General features: G+C 41.9%; 2 protein-coding genes across 2 annotated transcripts; one reads left to right on the forward strand and one right to left on the reverse strand.

Annotated features, from left to right (window-relative positions):
* Positions 1–1,608: 1,608 nt before the first annotated feature.
* Positions 1,609–2,805, forward strand: LOC148123424 (oocyte-specific homeobox protein 6-like). The gene is made up of 2 exons (XM_087911550.1): positions 1,609–1,890; positions 2,326–2,805. Exons 1-2 carry the CDS (start codon positions 1,609–1,611, stop codon positions 2,803–2,805), a joined length of 762 nt encoding a protein of 253 aa, XP_087767676.1.
* An 11,556-nt stretch (positions 2,806–14,361) lies between these two features.
* Positions 14,362–15,405, reverse strand: LOC148123425 (igE-binding protein-like). The gene has a single exon (XM_087911598.1). It carries the CDS (start codon positions 15,403–15,405, stop codon positions 14,362–14,364), a length of 1,044 nt encoding a protein of 347 aa, XP_087767724.1.
* Positions 15,406–18,007: the final 2,602 nt, after the last annotated feature.

The following is an 18,007-nucleotide window of genomic DNA, read 5'->3' on the forward strand; positions in this document are numbered from 1 at the left end:
AGGAGGTGATAATCTTCTGGGTACCCAAAGAAAATTTAGGACTATGGCCAAGTCTTGCGTGGAATATTCTGTAAGCCTGGATCATCTCAACCATCAGTCTTGAAGCTGTCCTGGAAGCAGAACTCAAAAGAAACTGCAGCAGTGGTGCCTAAGGTCCTGCCACTGCCAGCTATAGAAATAAATAATCTCCAACAGAACTTTTACTTGTTCTCGAGGATGGCATCAGGGAGACCTCTGTTTACTGGGTTAAGTCACAGGAAGCTTTGTTTATGTCTACAGATTCTTTAAATTAACTACTTAATCAAATGCAAATTTATACAAGAAATCCCAAGTGAGGCTCATTGACAGAGTACTTGTTCAGCTTTTTTAAGATCCTGGCATCAACCCCCAACAATTGGTGATGAAGAAAAAATGGAACATGAATTGAAAAAATATTACTACCTGTTTTTCTTTTTCTTTTTCTTCACAAACCTGACTGGGGCCACAGTTGTAGGTATAAAGAAAACATGTAACTGATTTTTCCCTTCAACCAAGTGGACTATGGAAATAAAACTCAGGTCCTGAATCTTGGGTGCAAGTGTTTTGGATGTGCCATTTCCCAAGCTTCAGAACTCTTGAAGGGTTACATCTCCAGGGAGAATAGAGGCTGAGACCAGGGTTCTTATTTGAAGTACAAAATTAAAATATGTATTGCCTGAAGACACCAACAAGTAAATGGTTTTTACAATTAAATGGCAGATCTTTGAAATACGTCAACAGTCCAGCCCATTTAATGTCTCTACAAACAAGGTTAGTACAGCATACTTATATTGCCAGAAGTGGAGAGAGGAGGATCAGGACTTGAGGGCAAGCACTGACCACACAGCAGCTCCAAGGCAGCCTGGGGTACTGGACACCCTGCCTCGAAAGGGAGAAAACAGCAAGAAATCAGAAACAAAATCTCTATGTGAGTATCTAGGTGTTCAAATGTGAATAATAATAACATAATCTTACTGCTTTTAAAGGCTTCATAAGAGACAGACCCGGGGGCACAGACCTGTAATCCCAGCTAAACCAGGAAAGCTGCAATTTTAGGACAGCCTGGGCTACAGAGTTATTTTGAGGTCCATCAGGGATATGTGACCAAAATATTAATTAGAAAAAAACAAGGGATAGAGACAAGAAATTTCTAGGAGTTGGACACCACTTTACATTTTTACTATGAACAGGTATCTATCTTATTCAATCTCCAATCTTTAGCAGAAAAAGAAAAAGAGGAGAGAAAACAGCAAAGGATTCAATTATGTGAAGAAGTCATGGCTAGAGGCAAATCAGGACACATGTCTGACATATGTGGAGATGAATCTTCAGGCCTCAACCTTGCTCTCTTGACTGCACCATAAGCCTTATAGACACACTCAGTACAAGATTAATTTAAAACATTAAATGACATTTTATCTCATGTAAGGTTTCTGAAGTCATAAGTGGACGAAAGTGGAAAGTCAAAGGATTGTTTTTATACACGTGCTCCTACCTGGTTAGCAATCAAGTCTCCAGAGACACTCAGATCATGAAAGAATTCCACTTTCCCATGTGTCCCTAGACCCCTCAACGCAACCAAGTCTCCAAATGCTGGGAACCGGAACAGCGCACCATAGACACCAGATTCCCTTAAGTTCCTCAGTGAGTTCTGGTTGGAAAGGTTCCCAAGTCCCTGTTGCATCTTCAGATAAATGTGGTGACCAGCAAGTTCACCCTGAAGCTCCAAGGAAGCAACGGAAAGAACGCACTGTATATTCCGAGGAACAAAAGGTTCTCCTCCAAAGACATTTTGATCAGGGCAATTACCCAAGCCAGAAGAAATGCATGGAGCTGGCACTGATGATTGGTGTGACCGAGTATGAGATCAAGGTCTGTATTGTACTTGTTTTGATCCCCTGCAATCAGAATAGCTATGGTAGCTGTGCACTTATCAAAATCCCACTCATTCAGTGATTCTTCAATACTTAGGGCAACATGGGAGAGTTGTGTAAGGTGGACCTTTGTGCATCCATGGCTAGAACTGTTTGTTATGCTGTTTATTAATCGAAGGTACTGCCATGGAGCCATGGTATCACTTTGGCAGCGTCTCAGTGACCTAGAAATAAGGGACCCTTGTAAAACCCCAGACAAAGTAGTTGAAGCTTCTGTAGTCATTTTGTGTCAGTTTATAAATCTTCCTAAGTTTCTCCCTCCATTTAGAGCCCCCGACCTCTTATGTGAGTAGTTGCTGGAGCCAAGTTTTCCATCCAACATGTTTGCCTGGACACACAGTTGTTCCTCTGACATCTTTTTTTGTTTTTCCAGATCTGGTTCAAGAACCAGCGTGCTAAGAACAAAAAGAAGAATCTGTGGAAAACTCACCAAGTCCTGCCAGAATCAAATGGAAGCTCAGAAGATGTTTCTGTGTCTACCCCTTCCCATTGTCACTTTTCTGTTCCTGCCCTTGCAAATATAGAGTCCACATCTCTAGACACATCCACTGTGGACTATATTCTCCCACCCACCCTCAGCCTGCAAGCTTCTCTTCATGATGATCAAGCCATAGAGAATACCAGGTGTAATCCCCAAGAGGACCTGTTTGAACATCAAGTTCCTGTAGTAGCTCACAACCCTGGCCAACCCACAGTGATTGAATCTCAACTTTACCCAGCAGTGGCTGAGCTGAATGGGAAACCTCAATGGAAGCTCCAGTTTCCACCACAGAGGGAGTCCATGGACCAAACAATGTTCAATACTTATATCCAACTTTTGAGCAGTTCTGACAATGGATGCATGAGAATCTAGTCACATGGGAGGACTCAGACTTGGAATTACATTCGGCCTCCACACCCTGTGCCAGTCCAAGCCAAAAGTCTTCATAGCAAGGAAGAGGGGTGGTGGATCTTGTCATTGACCTCAGCATTTGTTAGAATGATTTAGACTAATCTGTATTAGTTTCAGGCTAGTGTGGTTATATACTCAAATATATTTTTTGAAAGCATGTCGAAAGTCTTTCAAAAACAATCTAAACATTAAGTATTGTTGTGTAATATTTTAGTTAAATAAAAGTAAAATATATAAATATTTTCTGCCAAACTTTTTGTTTTTATATTTTTTTTGCCTCCTCCCTTCCTTTCCCTTGCCTCTTCTATCATCCCCCATGGTCCCCATTTTCCCAATTGACTTAGTATGTCATGTCTTTTTCTACTTAACATGTGGTTTAAATCTATGTATGTCTTAGTGTCCTCATTGTTATCTAGGTTCTCTGGGATTGTGAATAGTAAGATGACCTTTTTTTGTTTTATATCTAAATGCCACTTATGAGTAAGTACATATGATATTTGTCTTTCTGGGTCTGGGTTACCTCACTCAAGGTATGTTTTATGGCTGCAGCTCATTATAGCATAAGGAACTGTATTGAACAGTTGCAATATTAGGAAGGTTGAGAGCCACTGACTTGGAGCTTACAAATTATTCAAATTAGTCATTAACAGTTATATTTACAGGTATTTTTTTATTAAAAATTTCCACAACATCCCCTCCTACCATGTCCCTACTCCCACAATCCCCCTTCTCCTCCTTTTCCAGTCCAAAGATCAGTCTGGGTTCCCTGGCCCGTGGGAAGTCCAAGGTCCTTCCAGCTCCATCCAGGTCTAGGACAGTGAGCATCCAAACAGACTAGGCTCCCACAAAGCCAGTACATGCAGTAGAATCAAAACCCAGTGCCATTGTCCTTGGCTTCTCAGTCAGCCCTCATTGTCAGCCACATTCAGAGAGTCTGGTGTGATCACATGCTCCATCAGTGCCAGTCCATTAGATCAGCCCCACTGTCTCAGTGGGTGGGCGCAACTCTCGCAGTCCTGACTTCCTTGCTTATGTTCTCCCTCCTTCTGCTCCCCATTTGAACCTTAGGAGCTCAGTCAGTGCTCCAGTGTAGGTCTCTGTCTCTATCTCCATCCATCACCAGATGAAGGTTCTGTGGTGATATGCAAGATATTCATCAGTGTTGCTATAGGATAGGGCCAGTTCAGGTGTCTTCTCCCCTGCTGCCCAAGCAACAATCTGTGGACATCTCCTTGGACACCTGGGAACCCCTCTAGAGTCAAGTCCTTTGCCAACCCTAAAATGGCTCCCTTAATTAAGATATATACTTCCCTGCTTCCATGTCCACCCTTCCTCCATCCCAAACATCCGATTCCCCCCAAACTCTCCCCATCCTCCCCTTCTCACTTTCTCTCCCCATCTCTTCATACCCCCACTCCACCACATCCCAAAGCTGCCAATTTTTGCCTGGCAATCTTGTCTACTTTCAATATCCAGGAGGATAACTCTATGTTTTCCTTTGGGTTTACCTTCTTATTTGACTTATCTAAAATCAGGAATTATAGGCTCAATATCCTTTATTTATGGCTAGAATCCAATTATGTGTGAGTACATACCATATTCATCTTATTGGGTCTGGGTTACCTCAATCAGGATAGTGTTTTTTATTTCCACCCATTTGCATGCAAAATTCAAGATGTCATTATTTTTTACCACTGAGTAGTACTCTAATGCGTATATATTCCACACATTTTTTTTTTATCCATTCTTCCATTGAGGGACATCTAGGTTGTTTCCAGTTTCTGGTTATTACAAATAATACTGATAAGAACATAGTTGAACAAATGCTTTTGTAGTATGATAGGGCATCTCTTGGGTATATTCCCAAGAGTGGTATTGCTGGATCCTGGGGTATGTTGATCCCGAATTATCTGAGAAGCCGCCACACTGATTTCCAAAGTGGTTGCACAAGTTTGCATTCCCACCAGCAATGGATGAGTGTTCCCCTTACTCCACATCCTTTCCATCAAAGACTATCATTGTTGTTTTTAATTTTAGCTATTCTGACAGTGTAAGATGGTATCTCAAAGTTGTTTTGATTTGCATTTCCCTGATTGCTAACGAGGTTGAACATGACCTTACGTGTCTTTTGGCCATTTGAATTTCTTCTGTTGAGAATTCTCTATTCAGTTCAGTGGCCCATTTTTTAATTGGGCTAATTAGCATTTTAAAGTCTAGTTTCTTGAGGTCTTTATATATTTTGGAGATCAGACCTTTGTCTGTTGTGGGGTTGGTGAAGATCATCTCCCAATCAGTAGGTTGCCTTTTTGTCTTTATGACAGTGTCCTTTGCTTTACAGAAGCTTCTCAGGTTTTTTTTTTGAAAGTAAATTTTATTAAATTATAAAAGTTTCCATTTCTGCCCCTCTTCCCAACACCCTCCCACTCCCCCCACTCCCTCTCCTGCCCTGTGGGAAGTTCAAGTTCCTCCCCCCTCCCTCCAGGTCCAGGAAGGTGAGTATCCAAACAGACTGGATCCCCAAAATCCAGTATATGCAGAGGAAACAGGTCCCAGTATCATAGTCAATGGCTTTTCAGAAAGACTTCGGGCCAGCCACATTCAGAGAATCCGGCCAAATTCCGAGAATCTGGTTAGATCACGTCCTCGTTCAGTCCCAGTCCAACTGGCCTTGGTAAACTCTCATTAGATCCGTTCCCTTGTATCAGTGGGTGATAGCATCCCTCGCAGTCCTGATTTCGTTTTTCATGTTCTTCCTCCTTCTGCTCCTCAGGTTTTGGAGGTCCCATTAATTCAATGTTGCTCCTATTGTCTGTGCTATTGGGGTCCTACTTAGGAAGTGGCCTCCTGTGCCTATATCTTGTAGACTACTTCCCACTTTCTCTTCTATCAGATTCAGTGTGTTCAGATTAATATTGAGGTCTTTAATCCATTTGGACTTGAGTTTTGTGCATGGTGATAGATATGGATCTACTTTCATTCTTCTACAGATTGACATCCAGTTATGCCAGCACCATTTGTTGAAGATGCTTTCTTTCTTCCATTGTATACTTTTAGCTCCTTTGTCGAAAATCCGGTGTTCATAGGTTTGTGGGTTTATATCCAGGTCTTCAATTCGATTCCATTGGTTGACTTCTCTGTTTTTATGCCAATACCAAGGTGTTTTCATTACTGTATCTCTGTAATAGTGTTTGAAGTCAGGAATGGTAACGCCTCCAGAAGTTCCTTTATTGTATAAGATTGTTTTGGCTATCCTGGGGTTTTTGTTTTTTCATATAAGGGTGATTATTGTTCTCCTAAGGCCTGTGAAGAATTTTGTTCAGATTTTAATGGGGATTGCGTTGAATTTATAGATTGCCTTTGGTAGAATTGCCATTTTTTTACTATGTTGATCCTCTTCATCCAAGAGCATGGGAGATCCTTCCATTTTCTGGTGTCTTCTTCAATTTCTTTCTTATAGACTTAAAGTTCTTGTCAAATAGGTCTTTCACTTTCTTGGTTAGAGTTAGTTTGAAATCAATTTTGTTAGAAATTAGTATGGCCACACCCACTTGTTTATTAGGTCCATTTGATTGAAAAACCTTTTCCCAACCCTTTACTCTAAGTAGATGTCTGTCTTTGTGGTTGAGATGTGTTTCTTGTAAACAGCACAATGTTGGGTCCTGTTTTCACATCCAATCTCTTAGCCTGTGCCTTTTTATGGATGAATTGAGTCTATTGATATTAAGTGATATTAATGACCAGTGGTTGTTAACTCCGGTTATTATTTATTTATTATAATTATTATTATTTTATTTGTTTGTTTATAAAAATTTCCACATCCTCCCCTCCTCCCCATACCCTCCCATTACCCCATTCCCCCCCCCCTCCTCCCTCTCCAGTCCAAAGAGCAGTCAGGCTTTCCTACCTTGTGGGAAGTTCAAGTTCCTCACCCCTCCCTCCAGGCCTAGGAAGGTGAGCATCCAAACAGACTAGGATCCCAAACAGCCAGTACATGCAGACGAAACAAGATTCAGTGCCATTGTCAATGGCTTCTCAGTCAGCCCCCATGTCAGCCACATTCAGAGACTCCGGTTTGATCACATGCTCGTTCAGTCCCAGTCCAGCTGGCCTTAGTGAGCTCTCATTCGATCAGTCCCCTTGTATCAGTGGGTGAACGCACCCCTAGCGGTCCTGATTTCCTTTTTCATGTTCTTCCTCCTTCTTCTCCTCATTTGGACCTTGGGGGGCTCAGTCCAGTGCTCCAATGTGGAGTCTCCGTCTGTATCGCCATCCCTCGTCAGAGGAAGGTTCCCTCCGGTCCTGCCTAGCTTGCTCATGTTTTTCCTCCTTCTGCATCTCATTTGGATTTAGGGATTAAAGTCCAGTGTTCCAATGTGTGTCTCTGTCTCTATCTCCATCCATCACCAGATGAAGGTTCTATGGTGATATGCAAAATATTTATCAGTGTGGTTATGGGCCAAGGCCAGTTCAGGCACCCTCTCCACTGCTGCCCAGGGAAGAATCTGGGGACCTCTCCTTGGGCCTGAGAACCCCTCCAGATACATGTCTCTTTCCAACCCTACAATGGCTCCCTTAGTTGAGATATATACCTGCCTGCTCCCATATCCATCCTTCCTCCCCCCATCTCATTCCCCCACGCCATCCCCAATCCTCCCCCTCTTCCTTCTCTCTAACCATCTCCCCTTTCTTCCACCCCCCTCACTGTGCACCCAAGTTTGCCTTGCAATCTTGACTACTTCCTATATCCAGGAGGATAACTGTATGATTTTCTTCAGGTTCACCTTCTTATTTAGCTTCTCTAGGATCACAAATTATAGGCTCAAAGACCTTTAACTATGGCTAGAATCCACTTATGAGTGAGTACATACCATATTCCTCTTTTTGGGTCTGGGTTACTTCACTCAGTAAAGCGTTTTCTATTTCCATCCATTTAAATGAAAAATTCAAGATGTCATTATTTTTTACCGCTGAGTAAAACTCTAATGTGTATATGTTCCACTCCTTCTTTAACCATTCTTCTATTGAGGGGCACCTAGATTGTTTCCATGTTCTGGTTATTACAAATAGCGCAGCTATGAACATAGTTGAACAAATGCTTTTGTAGTATGATAGGGCATCTCTTGGGTATATTCCCAAGAGTAGAATTGCTGGGACCTGAGGGAGGTTGACTCCCAGTTTCCTGAGATACTGCCACACTGATTTCCACAGTGGCTGCACGAGTTTGCATTCCCACCAACAATGGATGAGTGTTCCCCTCATTCCACATCCTCTCCAGCATAGGCTATCATTGGTGTTTTTGAGTTTGGCTATTCTGACAGGTGTAAGATGGTATCTCAAAGTTGTTTTGATTTGCATTTCCCTGATTGCTAAGGAGGTTGAGCATGACCTTAAGTGCCTTTTTGCCATTTGAATTTCATCTGTTGTGAATTCTCTGTTCAGTTCAGTACCCCATTTTTTAATTGGGTTAATTAGAGTTTTAGTGTCTATTTTCTTGAGTTCTTTGTATATTTTGGAGATTAGACCTTTGTCTGATGAGGGGTTTGTGAAGATCTTCTCCCAGTCGGAAGGTAGCCTTTTTGTCTTACTGACAGTGTCCTTTGCTTTACAGAAGCTTCTCAGTTTCAGTAGGTCCCATTTATTCATTGTTTCTCTTATTGTCTGCACTCCTGGGGTTCTGCTTGGGCGTTGGTCTCCTGTGTCTATATCTTGTGGACTACTTCCCACTTTCTCTTCTATCAGGTTCAAAGTGGTCGGATTAATGCTGATGTCTTTAATCCATTTGAACCTGAGTTTTGTGTATGGTGATAGATATGGATATATTTTCATTCTTCTACAGTTTGACGTCCAGTTATGCCAGCACCATTTGTTAAAGATGCTTTCCTTCTTCCATTGTATACCTTTAGCTCCCTTGTCAAATATCAGTTGTTCATAAGTTTGTGGGTTAATACCAGGGTCTTCTATTCAATTCCATAGGTCGACTTCTCTGTTGTTATGCCAATACCAAGCTGTTTTCAATACTGTTGCTCTGTAATAGAATTTGAAGTCAGGGATGGTAGGGAGTTTTTTGATAACAGCTTCCAATTCTTTATGAGTGACAGGTCTATTTAGAATGTTCACCTGGTCTTGGTCCAACTTTGGTATACGGTACTTATTTAAAAAACTGTCTATTTCTTTTACATTTTCCAATTTTATGCCATACAGGCTTTTGTAGTAAGATGTAATGATTCTCTGAATTTCCTCTGTGTCTGTGGTTATGTCCCCCTTTTCCTTTCTGATCTTATTGATTTGCATGTTCTCTCTCTGCCGTTTGATTAGTCTGGAGAGGGGTTTGTCAATCTTGTTGATTTTCTCCAAGAACCAGCTTTTTGTTTCATTGATTCTTTGGATTGTTTGTTTGTTTCTATTTTGTTAATTTCAGCCTTCAGTTTTATTATTTCCAGTCTTCTACTCCTCTTGGGTGAATCAACTTCTTTTTTTTTCTAGAGCTTTCAAGAAAAAGCTCTGTGCTGTTAAGTCTCCAATGTGTGCTTTCTCTGTTTTCTTTAATTGGGCACTTAGTGCTATGAACTTTCCTCTTAGCACTGCTTTCATAGTGTCCCATAGGTTTGACTATGTTGTGTCTTTATTTTCATTAAATTCAAAGAAGACTTTAATTTCTTTCTTTATTTCTTCCTTGACCCAGTGGTGATTTAATAGTTGACAGTTCAACTTGCATGAGTTTGTTGGCTTCCTGGGGGTAGCATTGTTGTTGAATTCTAACTTTAATCCATGGTGATCTGACAAGACACAGGTGGTTACTAATATTTTTTTGTATCTGTGGAAGTTTGCTTTGTTACAGAGTATGTGGTCAATTTCGGAGAAGGTTCCATGAGCTGCAGAGAAGAAGGTATATTATTTCCTCTTTGGATGGAGTGTTCTATAGATGTCTGTTAAGTCCATTTGATTCAATACCTCCAATAATTCTCCTATTTCTCTGTTAGGTTTCTGTCTGATTGACCTGTCCATTGGTGAGAGAGGTGTGTTGATGTCTCCTACTATTAGCGTGTGTGGTTTGATGACTGCCTTGAGTACTAGAAGAGTTTCTTTTACATAAGTGGGTCCTTTTATATTAGGGGCATAGATAATCAGGATTGAAACTTCTTCCTGATGAATTGTTCCTGTTATGAGTGTGAAATGTCCATCTCTATCTCGTCTGATAGATTTTAGTTTGAAGTCAATTTTGTTAGATATTAGAATGGGCACACCCGCTTATTTCTTAGGTCCGTTTGCTTGGAAAACCTTTTCCCAACCCTTTACTCTGAGTAGATGTCTGTCTTTGTGGTTGAGGTGTATTTCTTGTAAACAGCAGAATGTTGAATCCTGTTTTCGTATCCAAACTCTTAGCCTGTGCCTTTTTATGGGTGAATTGAGTCCATTGATATTAAGTGATATTAATGACCAGTGGTTGTTGACTCCGGTTATCTATTTATTTATTTATTTATTTATTTATTTATTTTTGGGTAGTAGAGTGTATGTGTTTTCCTTCTTTGAGTTTTGCTTGTGAAGGGTCACTAGATGTCTGAGTTTTTTGTAGGCAGTGTTGGGCATGTTGGCTTCCTTCGGTTATGATTTTCATTCTAATATTCTCTGTAAGGCTAGATTTGTAGCAACGTATTGTTTAAATTTGTTTTTATCCTGGAATATTTTGTTTTCTCTGTTGATAGTGAGCACTAGCTTGGCTGGTTATAGTAGTCTGTGCTTGCATCCCTGGTCTCTTAGTTTCTGCAATACCTCTATCATTGACTTTCTGGCTTTCATGGTTTCCATAGAGAAGTCCGGTGTAAGTCTGATAGGTTTACCTTTATAAATCACTTGACCTTTTTCCTTTGCAGCTCTTAATACTCTTTCTTTAATCTGAATGTTTTGTGTTTTGATTATTATATGGCAAGGGGATGTTTTTTTCTGATCCAGTCTATTCGGTGTTCTGTATGCTTCTTGGTCCTTCATAGGAATATCGTTCTTTAGGTTGGGAAAGTTTTCTTCTATAATTTTGTTGAATATATTTTCTGGACCTTTGATCTGCAATTCTTCTCCTTCTTCTACCCCTATTATTCTTAGATTTGGTTTTTTATTATATCCCAGATTTCCTGGAACTTTTGTGATGAGAATTTGTTGGATTTGCTGTTTTCTTTGGTCAGAGCGTTTATTTTCTCTATGGTGTCTTCATAATCTGAGATTCGTTCTTCTATCTCTTGTATTCTATTGGTTTTGCTTGTTCCTGAAGTCTCTGTTTGTTTATCTAGCTTTTCCATATCCAGCCAGCCCTCGGTTTGTGTTTTCTTCATTGCCTCCATTTCAGTTTTCAGTTCTTGACCTGATTCCATTACGTATTTGATTGTTTTTTCTTGGTTCCCCAGTGTATCATTTATGAATTTACTCATTTCTTCAAACTTTTTGTTATATTTCTCTTCCATTTCTTTACTCATTTCTTCAATCTTTTTGTTATATTTCCCTTCTATTTCTTTAAGTGAGTTATTCATACCCTGTTTAAGAGACTCTATTGCTTTCATAATGACACTGTTTTCCACTTCTTCCGGAATAGAGTGTTCAAGTCCTTCTGTTGTAAGATGGCTGGGATCTGGTGTTTTCATGTTGTTTTTCAGATTGTTGGAGGAATTCTTGCCTTGTCACCTGCCCATCTCTTCCTTCAGATGCTCTCCAATGGCTCTTCCCTCCACTGGGTCTTCTGCTACAGGATTAGTGCTCTTGCTGGCCAGGAATCACTTTGCCTGCAGTCCTACCTTGCTGCAGGCAGGCTATTAAAACAAAGGAACTCCTTCCCATTTTCACTCACCGCTCCGTCCTGGCAGTATCCACCCAGGCTGAGTTGGAGGATTTTAAGCCCCGAAAAAGGGAGAGAGGAAGGGACTGGGTTCCAGGCTGAAAGCAGGGATGGAGTAGGAGGAGAGAGGGTTTTGGTGGGGAAAGTTGCCCCTTCGGAATACCCAGGGAGATAAAGATGGCAGGAAGATTGTGTGTTCCATTACCGGGCTTGTGTCTCTTTCCTCAATTCTATCTTTTGTGGTGAAATTTGTTGTTCACAGATTTGTGCTCCTAGATAATTAACAATTTTATCCTTCTGTACCTTTTCAGGAGCTATAGATAGTCCCTTCTTTTCAAGCAATTTAACTAACTCTACATAAGCCTGGTCCAACATCTGTTCATCCTTAGCAGCCAATAATATGTCGTCCATATAATGAATGCATTTCAGAGCAGGGAATTTCTTTCTCAACGGTGTAATAGCCTCCCCTACATACAGCTGTCATATAGTGGCACTATTAGCCATACCCGGTGGTAATACAACCCACTCAAATCTTTTATCTGGTTCTTCATGATTACAGGATGGAACAGTAAAGGCAAATCTTTCACAATCCTTGTGAAACAAAGGAATGGAGAAAAAACAATCTTTTAAATCAACCACAATTACAGGCCAGGAAGCAGGTAGGGAAGACAGCAGAGGTAGCCCACGTTGTACCAGCCCCTTAAGCTGCATCTGATTATTAATGGTTTGTAAATCATGCAATAGATGCCACTTCCCTGATTTTTTCTTTATTACAAAAATAGGGGTGTTTCAAGGTGAGATGGATGGCTTGATGTGGCCCAGGGTTAACTGTTCTGTTATCAATTTATTTGCAGCTGTTAATTTTTCAGAGAGAGGCCAGTGAGGAACCCACACTGGCTCCTCTTTTTTCCATGTAATGGGAATTCCCTCCCAGTGGCCCCTAAGAAAAACCCAGCCCTTGCCTAGAAGGGCGTTGTTGTACAGATATAGGGTCTTTCTGCCCCTGCAGTCTTTTTCCCAATCCGAAGCTTGGATGATATCCCATCTTTGTCATTATCTGCTGTGAAACAGGGGAATACTCATTACTGAGTTTAAACCCCATGTCTTTCAACAGATCCCTCCCCCACAGAGAAATGGGTAGCTCTAGGACATAAGGTTGAAAACTCCCTGAATGGCCTTCATCATCACTCCACTGTAACTGTCTAGCACTTATATCTGGGGCTCTTGCAAAACCTAGGCCTTGTAAGGTTTGAGAGGAAGCCTGAATTTTAGTCTTCTTGGCTATAATGCTTTTGTCAGCACCTGTATCCAACAGACCAAGAATGCATTTTCCGTCTACCTTAAGTGTCAAAACTGGTCATTGGTCCAAGTCAAGGGACAAAAATGTTAGGTCAGTGCTCGAGGAGTCAAAACCTCTATCTCCCCTTTCTACAGGGCAGGCTTCAAACCGCTCATGAAGACTGGGAAGGAATATGAGCTGAGCAATTAGATCTCCAGGAGAAATTGCAGAAATGCCTTTAGGTGATTCTACCATAATTTTAACTATTCCAGTATAATCTGGATCTATAACCCCAGGATGAACTTTTAGACCCCTCAATGTTGTGAAAGACCTTCTTATAACTAACCCTACTGTTCCTGGATCCAGAGGCCCCTTAAAGTCTGATTCCACAAGCTGAACTCCCATTCTAGGAGTCAATACAAGTCTGCTGGTGGCATGGATGTCCAATCCTGCTGAATCTGCAGTGGCTCTCCTCGGTCTCTCAGATGTCTGAGAGTTGGCCACGCCCTCTGACACATGTCCTCGTTCTGACTCACAACTGCCCCATATATTTGTGGGCCCTGAGCGCGGGGGCCCGCCACCCATTTTTTTCCTTTTGAAAGTAATTTTATTAAATTATAAAAAGTTTCCATTTACGCCCCTCTTCCCAACGCCCTCCCACTCCCCCCTCCCTCTCCTCCTCCCTCTTTGTCCCTAAGGGCAGTCAGGGTTTCCTGCCCTGTGGGAAGTTCAAGTTCCTCCCCCCTCCCTCCAGGTCCAGGAAGGTGAGTATCCAAACAGACTGGATCCCAAAAATCCAGTATATGCAGAGGAAACTAGTCCCAGTGTCATTGTCAATGGCTTCTCAGAAAGACTCCAGGCCAGCCACATTCAGAGAATCTGGTTGGATCACGTGCTCGTTCAGACCCAGTCCAACTGGCCTTGGTAAACTCTCATTAGATCCGACCCCTTGTACCAGTGGGTGATAGCATCCCTCGCAGTCCTTCGTCATTTTCTTCCTCCTTCTGCTCCTCATTTGGATTTGGGGGGCTCAGTCCGGTGCTCCAATGTGGGTCTCCGTCTGTATAGCCATCCAACGCCAGATGAAGGATCTATGGTGATAAGCAAAATATTCATCAGTATGGTTATGGGCCAAGGCCGGTTCAGGCACCCTCTCCTCTGTCCAGAGAACAATCTGGGGATCTCTCTTTGGACCTGGGATCCCATATATAATCAAGTTTCCTGTAAACTCTAAAATGACTCCCTTAGTTGAAATATATTCTTCCCTGATCTCATATTCATCCTTCCTTCCTTCCCCCCATCCCGGTCAACCGAGCTTTCTCCATTCCTCCCCTACTCCCTTCTCTCTAACCCTCTCCCCTTCCAACAACCCCCCCCCCCCATGCATCCAAGGTTACCTGGGACGCTTGACTATTTCCTACCTCCTCCGCCACCCATTTTTTGGACGGGAGCTTACAGGTGTCTGAGGCAAAAACTGGTCATCCATATCCCTTACAGATTGATATTCATTCGCCCAATGCTTCCCCCCTTTACATCTTGGACATACATTTGACTGAGTTAGATGCTGGCCGCCAGGCCTTTGAAGATCATCTCCTCTTTCTGGACACTGCTGTTTTAAATGTCCCACTTTACTGCACTTAAAGCAGGCACCTGAATTTGCCTTTTTTCCTTGTGTTAGCTGAACCACAGCTGCCACCAGGCCTGCATTAGTAAGCAGCCCTCTTAACTCTCTACAAACTTTCATCCATACCTCAAGGCCTCGGCTTTTATAAGGGGTTATAGCATTTCTACATTCCTTCGTGCATTGTTCATATATTAGCTGTTTTATCAGTGGCATAGCCAGATCTGGATCCCCGAAAAGCCTGCCTGCAGCTTCAACCATGCAAGCAACAAAATCTGAGAATGCTTCAGTGGGACCCTGCAGAATCTTAGTAAGATTACCGCTCACTTCCCCCTGGTTGGGTAAGGCTTTCCAGGCCTTAATTCCAATCTTATTAACCTGTTTGAAGACTTGAACTGGGTATCCAGTCTGCTGATTGGCAAAACGACCTTGACCAAGTAACATATCTCTGTCCCAAGCATGGTTTCCTGCTGCTTGATTGGCAGCTGCTTCCTCGTTTGCAAATTCTATCAAAAAAGCTTTCCAGTCTAAATACTGCCCTGGGCTTAAACATGCACGTGCAAGTCCGCTCCAAACACTGGGCGTCATGCAATACCGGTTAAGGGCTTCCACCTGTGCCACCGTGAAGGAAGCATGAGTTCCATATGTTCTTACAGACTCAGTCAGAGATTTAATAATCTTAATATCTAAAGGTTCTTCATATCTGTTCCCCTGTGGATCTTGAAACACTGGATAAGCCAATTGTAATTCCATCCTTACTGTATTCCAGATTTCTGGGCAAAAAGAACGCCCTGAGCTGCCATTCCCTCCATTCGCATAAAGAAGGGGTGCCGATGGCATTGCTTGTCATGAGGAGGGCTTGCAGCATTCCTCTCTCTTAGGGTCCCACTTCACTCTTCTCTTTTTTCTCTTTCTTATTTTCGCTCTTTCCATCTGCTCTACAAGTGTCTGCAGCTCCTCCTCCGAATCCACAGACTCTGAATTCTCTATGTCCTCCTCACTGTCCATTTGTTTCGACTTCTCCTCCTGAAATATACTTAAAGCAGCCTGTCTATTCTTTATTGCCTCATTATATCGTTGGTCCTCATGACAGCCTCTAATTAGTTTCCACATTGAATTCAGCAGCTCATTTAAAGCCGAAAAAATTGGTTTTGATTGAAATGCACCCATAGCCAACTATTAATGTTTTCTTTATAAACTTTAACTTTTGGTTTGATAATTTATGACACCTGCTCTTGCTTTCAGTTTTACAGCTTTGCTATCTCTCCTAACTTATCCTAATTTATTCTAATTTATCCTAACTTCTTCTAACTTATCTTAATTTATCCTAACTTATCCTAATTTATTCTAATTTATCCTAACTTCTTCTAACTTATCTTAATTTATCCTAACTTATCCCAATTTATCCTAACTTATACCTGCTCACTCTCTATTTACAGAGGAGAGCAGACTACCCACTTTTGTCGTGGAATTTTAACCCTGCTTTTGTCGCAGTTTTCCGCCTTACCTGGGAATTTTACCAGTGCACTATCCTGCCCACAGCAAGTCCTGAGTCCAAACGAGAGGTTGTGTCTCCATACGTCACTTGTCGTTTCTTTCCCTGTAATGTTCCCGGGTTTTGGCACCAACTGTCACGCTCGTCTTGTCAGCAATGAAGACACAACACCGGACTCGTCTTACTGCGGTTTTTATTCAGGACCTTAGAATAATCTTCTCACCCTCTCGCTACCTCTCACAACCTCTCGCCTTGGGGAAAAGCCAGTCTACAGCTTAAATAACCTCTGGGTAGCCAACCCCAGCAATCCACATGGGAGATGCAGATAGGTCCAGAAATGCGGAAGCAAGCCAGATCTTTAGTGTTAGCCATATATGGAGTTGTACACACCTGAGAGCACTCACCATTGGAAAGGTGGAAGGCCGGAATCAGCACCACCTGGCATCATGCGGCTCTCTACAGCCTCGGAGTATCTTTCAACGTAAATCTGGCTGAACTTGATGATGTATGGCTAATGGGCCAAAGACAAGTAAGGTTTCTTTTGGGGGCTGCCTCAACCTAAGACAGGAATGTGTTTGGTCCTGGACACTCTCCCATGATGAGTAAGGAGTTTGCTTGATGCCATCACCACCCAAGACAGGCCTAGTCATCTTATTTTATATAAAAATTAAATGGAGAGAAACTCAAAACTATTCCACTAAAATCAGGAACAAGACAAGGCTGCCCACTTTCACCATAGCTCTTCAGCATAATGCTTGATGTTCTAGCAATAGCAATAAGAGAACATAAGGACATCAAGGGGACTTGAATCGGAAAGGAAGAAGTCAAACTTTTCCATTTCTTTAAGGGAGTTTTTCAATTCCACTTTAAAGGTATCCATAATTTTCCTAAAGTTATGTTTAAAGCTGTTTTCTTTTTTTTGTTTTTTTTATAAGTCTCTGATACATGTTCAGTTTAAGTGTAAAATATTACATTCACTCAAAACTGTGTACGACAACACACTGTGTACTTATTGGCTATGAGTCTTGCTATTGTTTCAATTCCTTTTTTTAAATTTATAAAAGTTTATTAATTTATAAAAGTTTCCATTTCCACCCCTCCTCCAAACACCCTCCCACTCCCCCCACTCCCTCTCCTCCTCCCTCTCCATCCCTAAGAGCAGTCAGGGTTTCCTGCCCTATGGGAAGTTCAAGTTCCTCCCCTTTCCCTCTAGGTCCAGGAAGGTGAGCATCCAAACAGACTGGATCCCAAAAATCCAGTATCTGCAGAGGAAACAAGTCCCAGTGTCATTGTCAATGGCTTTTCAGAAAGACCCCATGCCAGCCACATTAGGAGAATCTGGCCACATTCAGAGAATCTGGTTGGATCACGTGCTCGTTCAGTCCCAGTCCAACTGGCCTTGGTGAACTCTCATTAGATCAGTCCCCTTGTATCAGTGGGTGAACGCACTCCTCACGGTCCTGCCTTTCTTGTTCATGTTCTCCTTCCTTCTGCTCCTCATTTAGACCTTGGGGGCTCAGTCCAGTGCTCCAATGTGGGTCTCTGTCTCAATCTCCATCCATCAACGGGTGAAGGTTCCCTCTGGTCTTGCCTTCTTTGCTCACATTCTAGTAAAAATGGCAATTCTACCAAAAGCAATCTATAGATTCAATGCAATCCCCATCAAAATCCCATCAAACTTCTTCACAGACCATGAGAGAACAATAATCAAGTTTATATGGCAAAACAAAAAACCCAGGATAACCAAAACAATCTTATACAATAAAGGAACTTCTGGAGGTATAACCATCCCTGACTTCAAACTCTATTACACAGCTAGAGTATTGAAAACAACTTGGTACTGGCATAAAAACAGAGATGTCGACCTATGGAATTGAATAGAAGACCCAGATATTAACCCACAAACCTATGAACACTTGATTTTCGACAAGGGAGCTAAAGGTATGC

Source organism: Myodes glareolus, chromosome 1 (genome assembly GCF_982192425.1).
Source record: "Myodes glareolus chromosome 1, mMyoGla1.1, whole genome shotgun sequence".
Lineage (NCBI taxonomy): Eukaryota > Metazoa > Chordata > Mammalia > Rodentia > Cricetidae > Myodes > Myodes glareolus.

Excerpts from the sequence above, each read along its gene's own strand:
- LOC148123425 (XM_087911598.1), bottom strand. The coding sequence starts at position 15,405 with ATGCCATCGGCACCCCTTCTTTATGCGAATGGAGGGAATGGCAGCTCA.
- LOC148123424 (XM_087911550.1), top strand. The coding sequence starts at position 1,609 with ATGCTGGGAACCGGAACAGCGCACCATAGACACCAGATTCCCTTAAGT. Across the intron at positions 1,891-2,325 it reads TGACCGAGTATGAGATCAAG|ATCTGGTTCAAGAACCAGCG; the intron begins GTCTGTATTGTA and ends TTGTTTTTCCAG.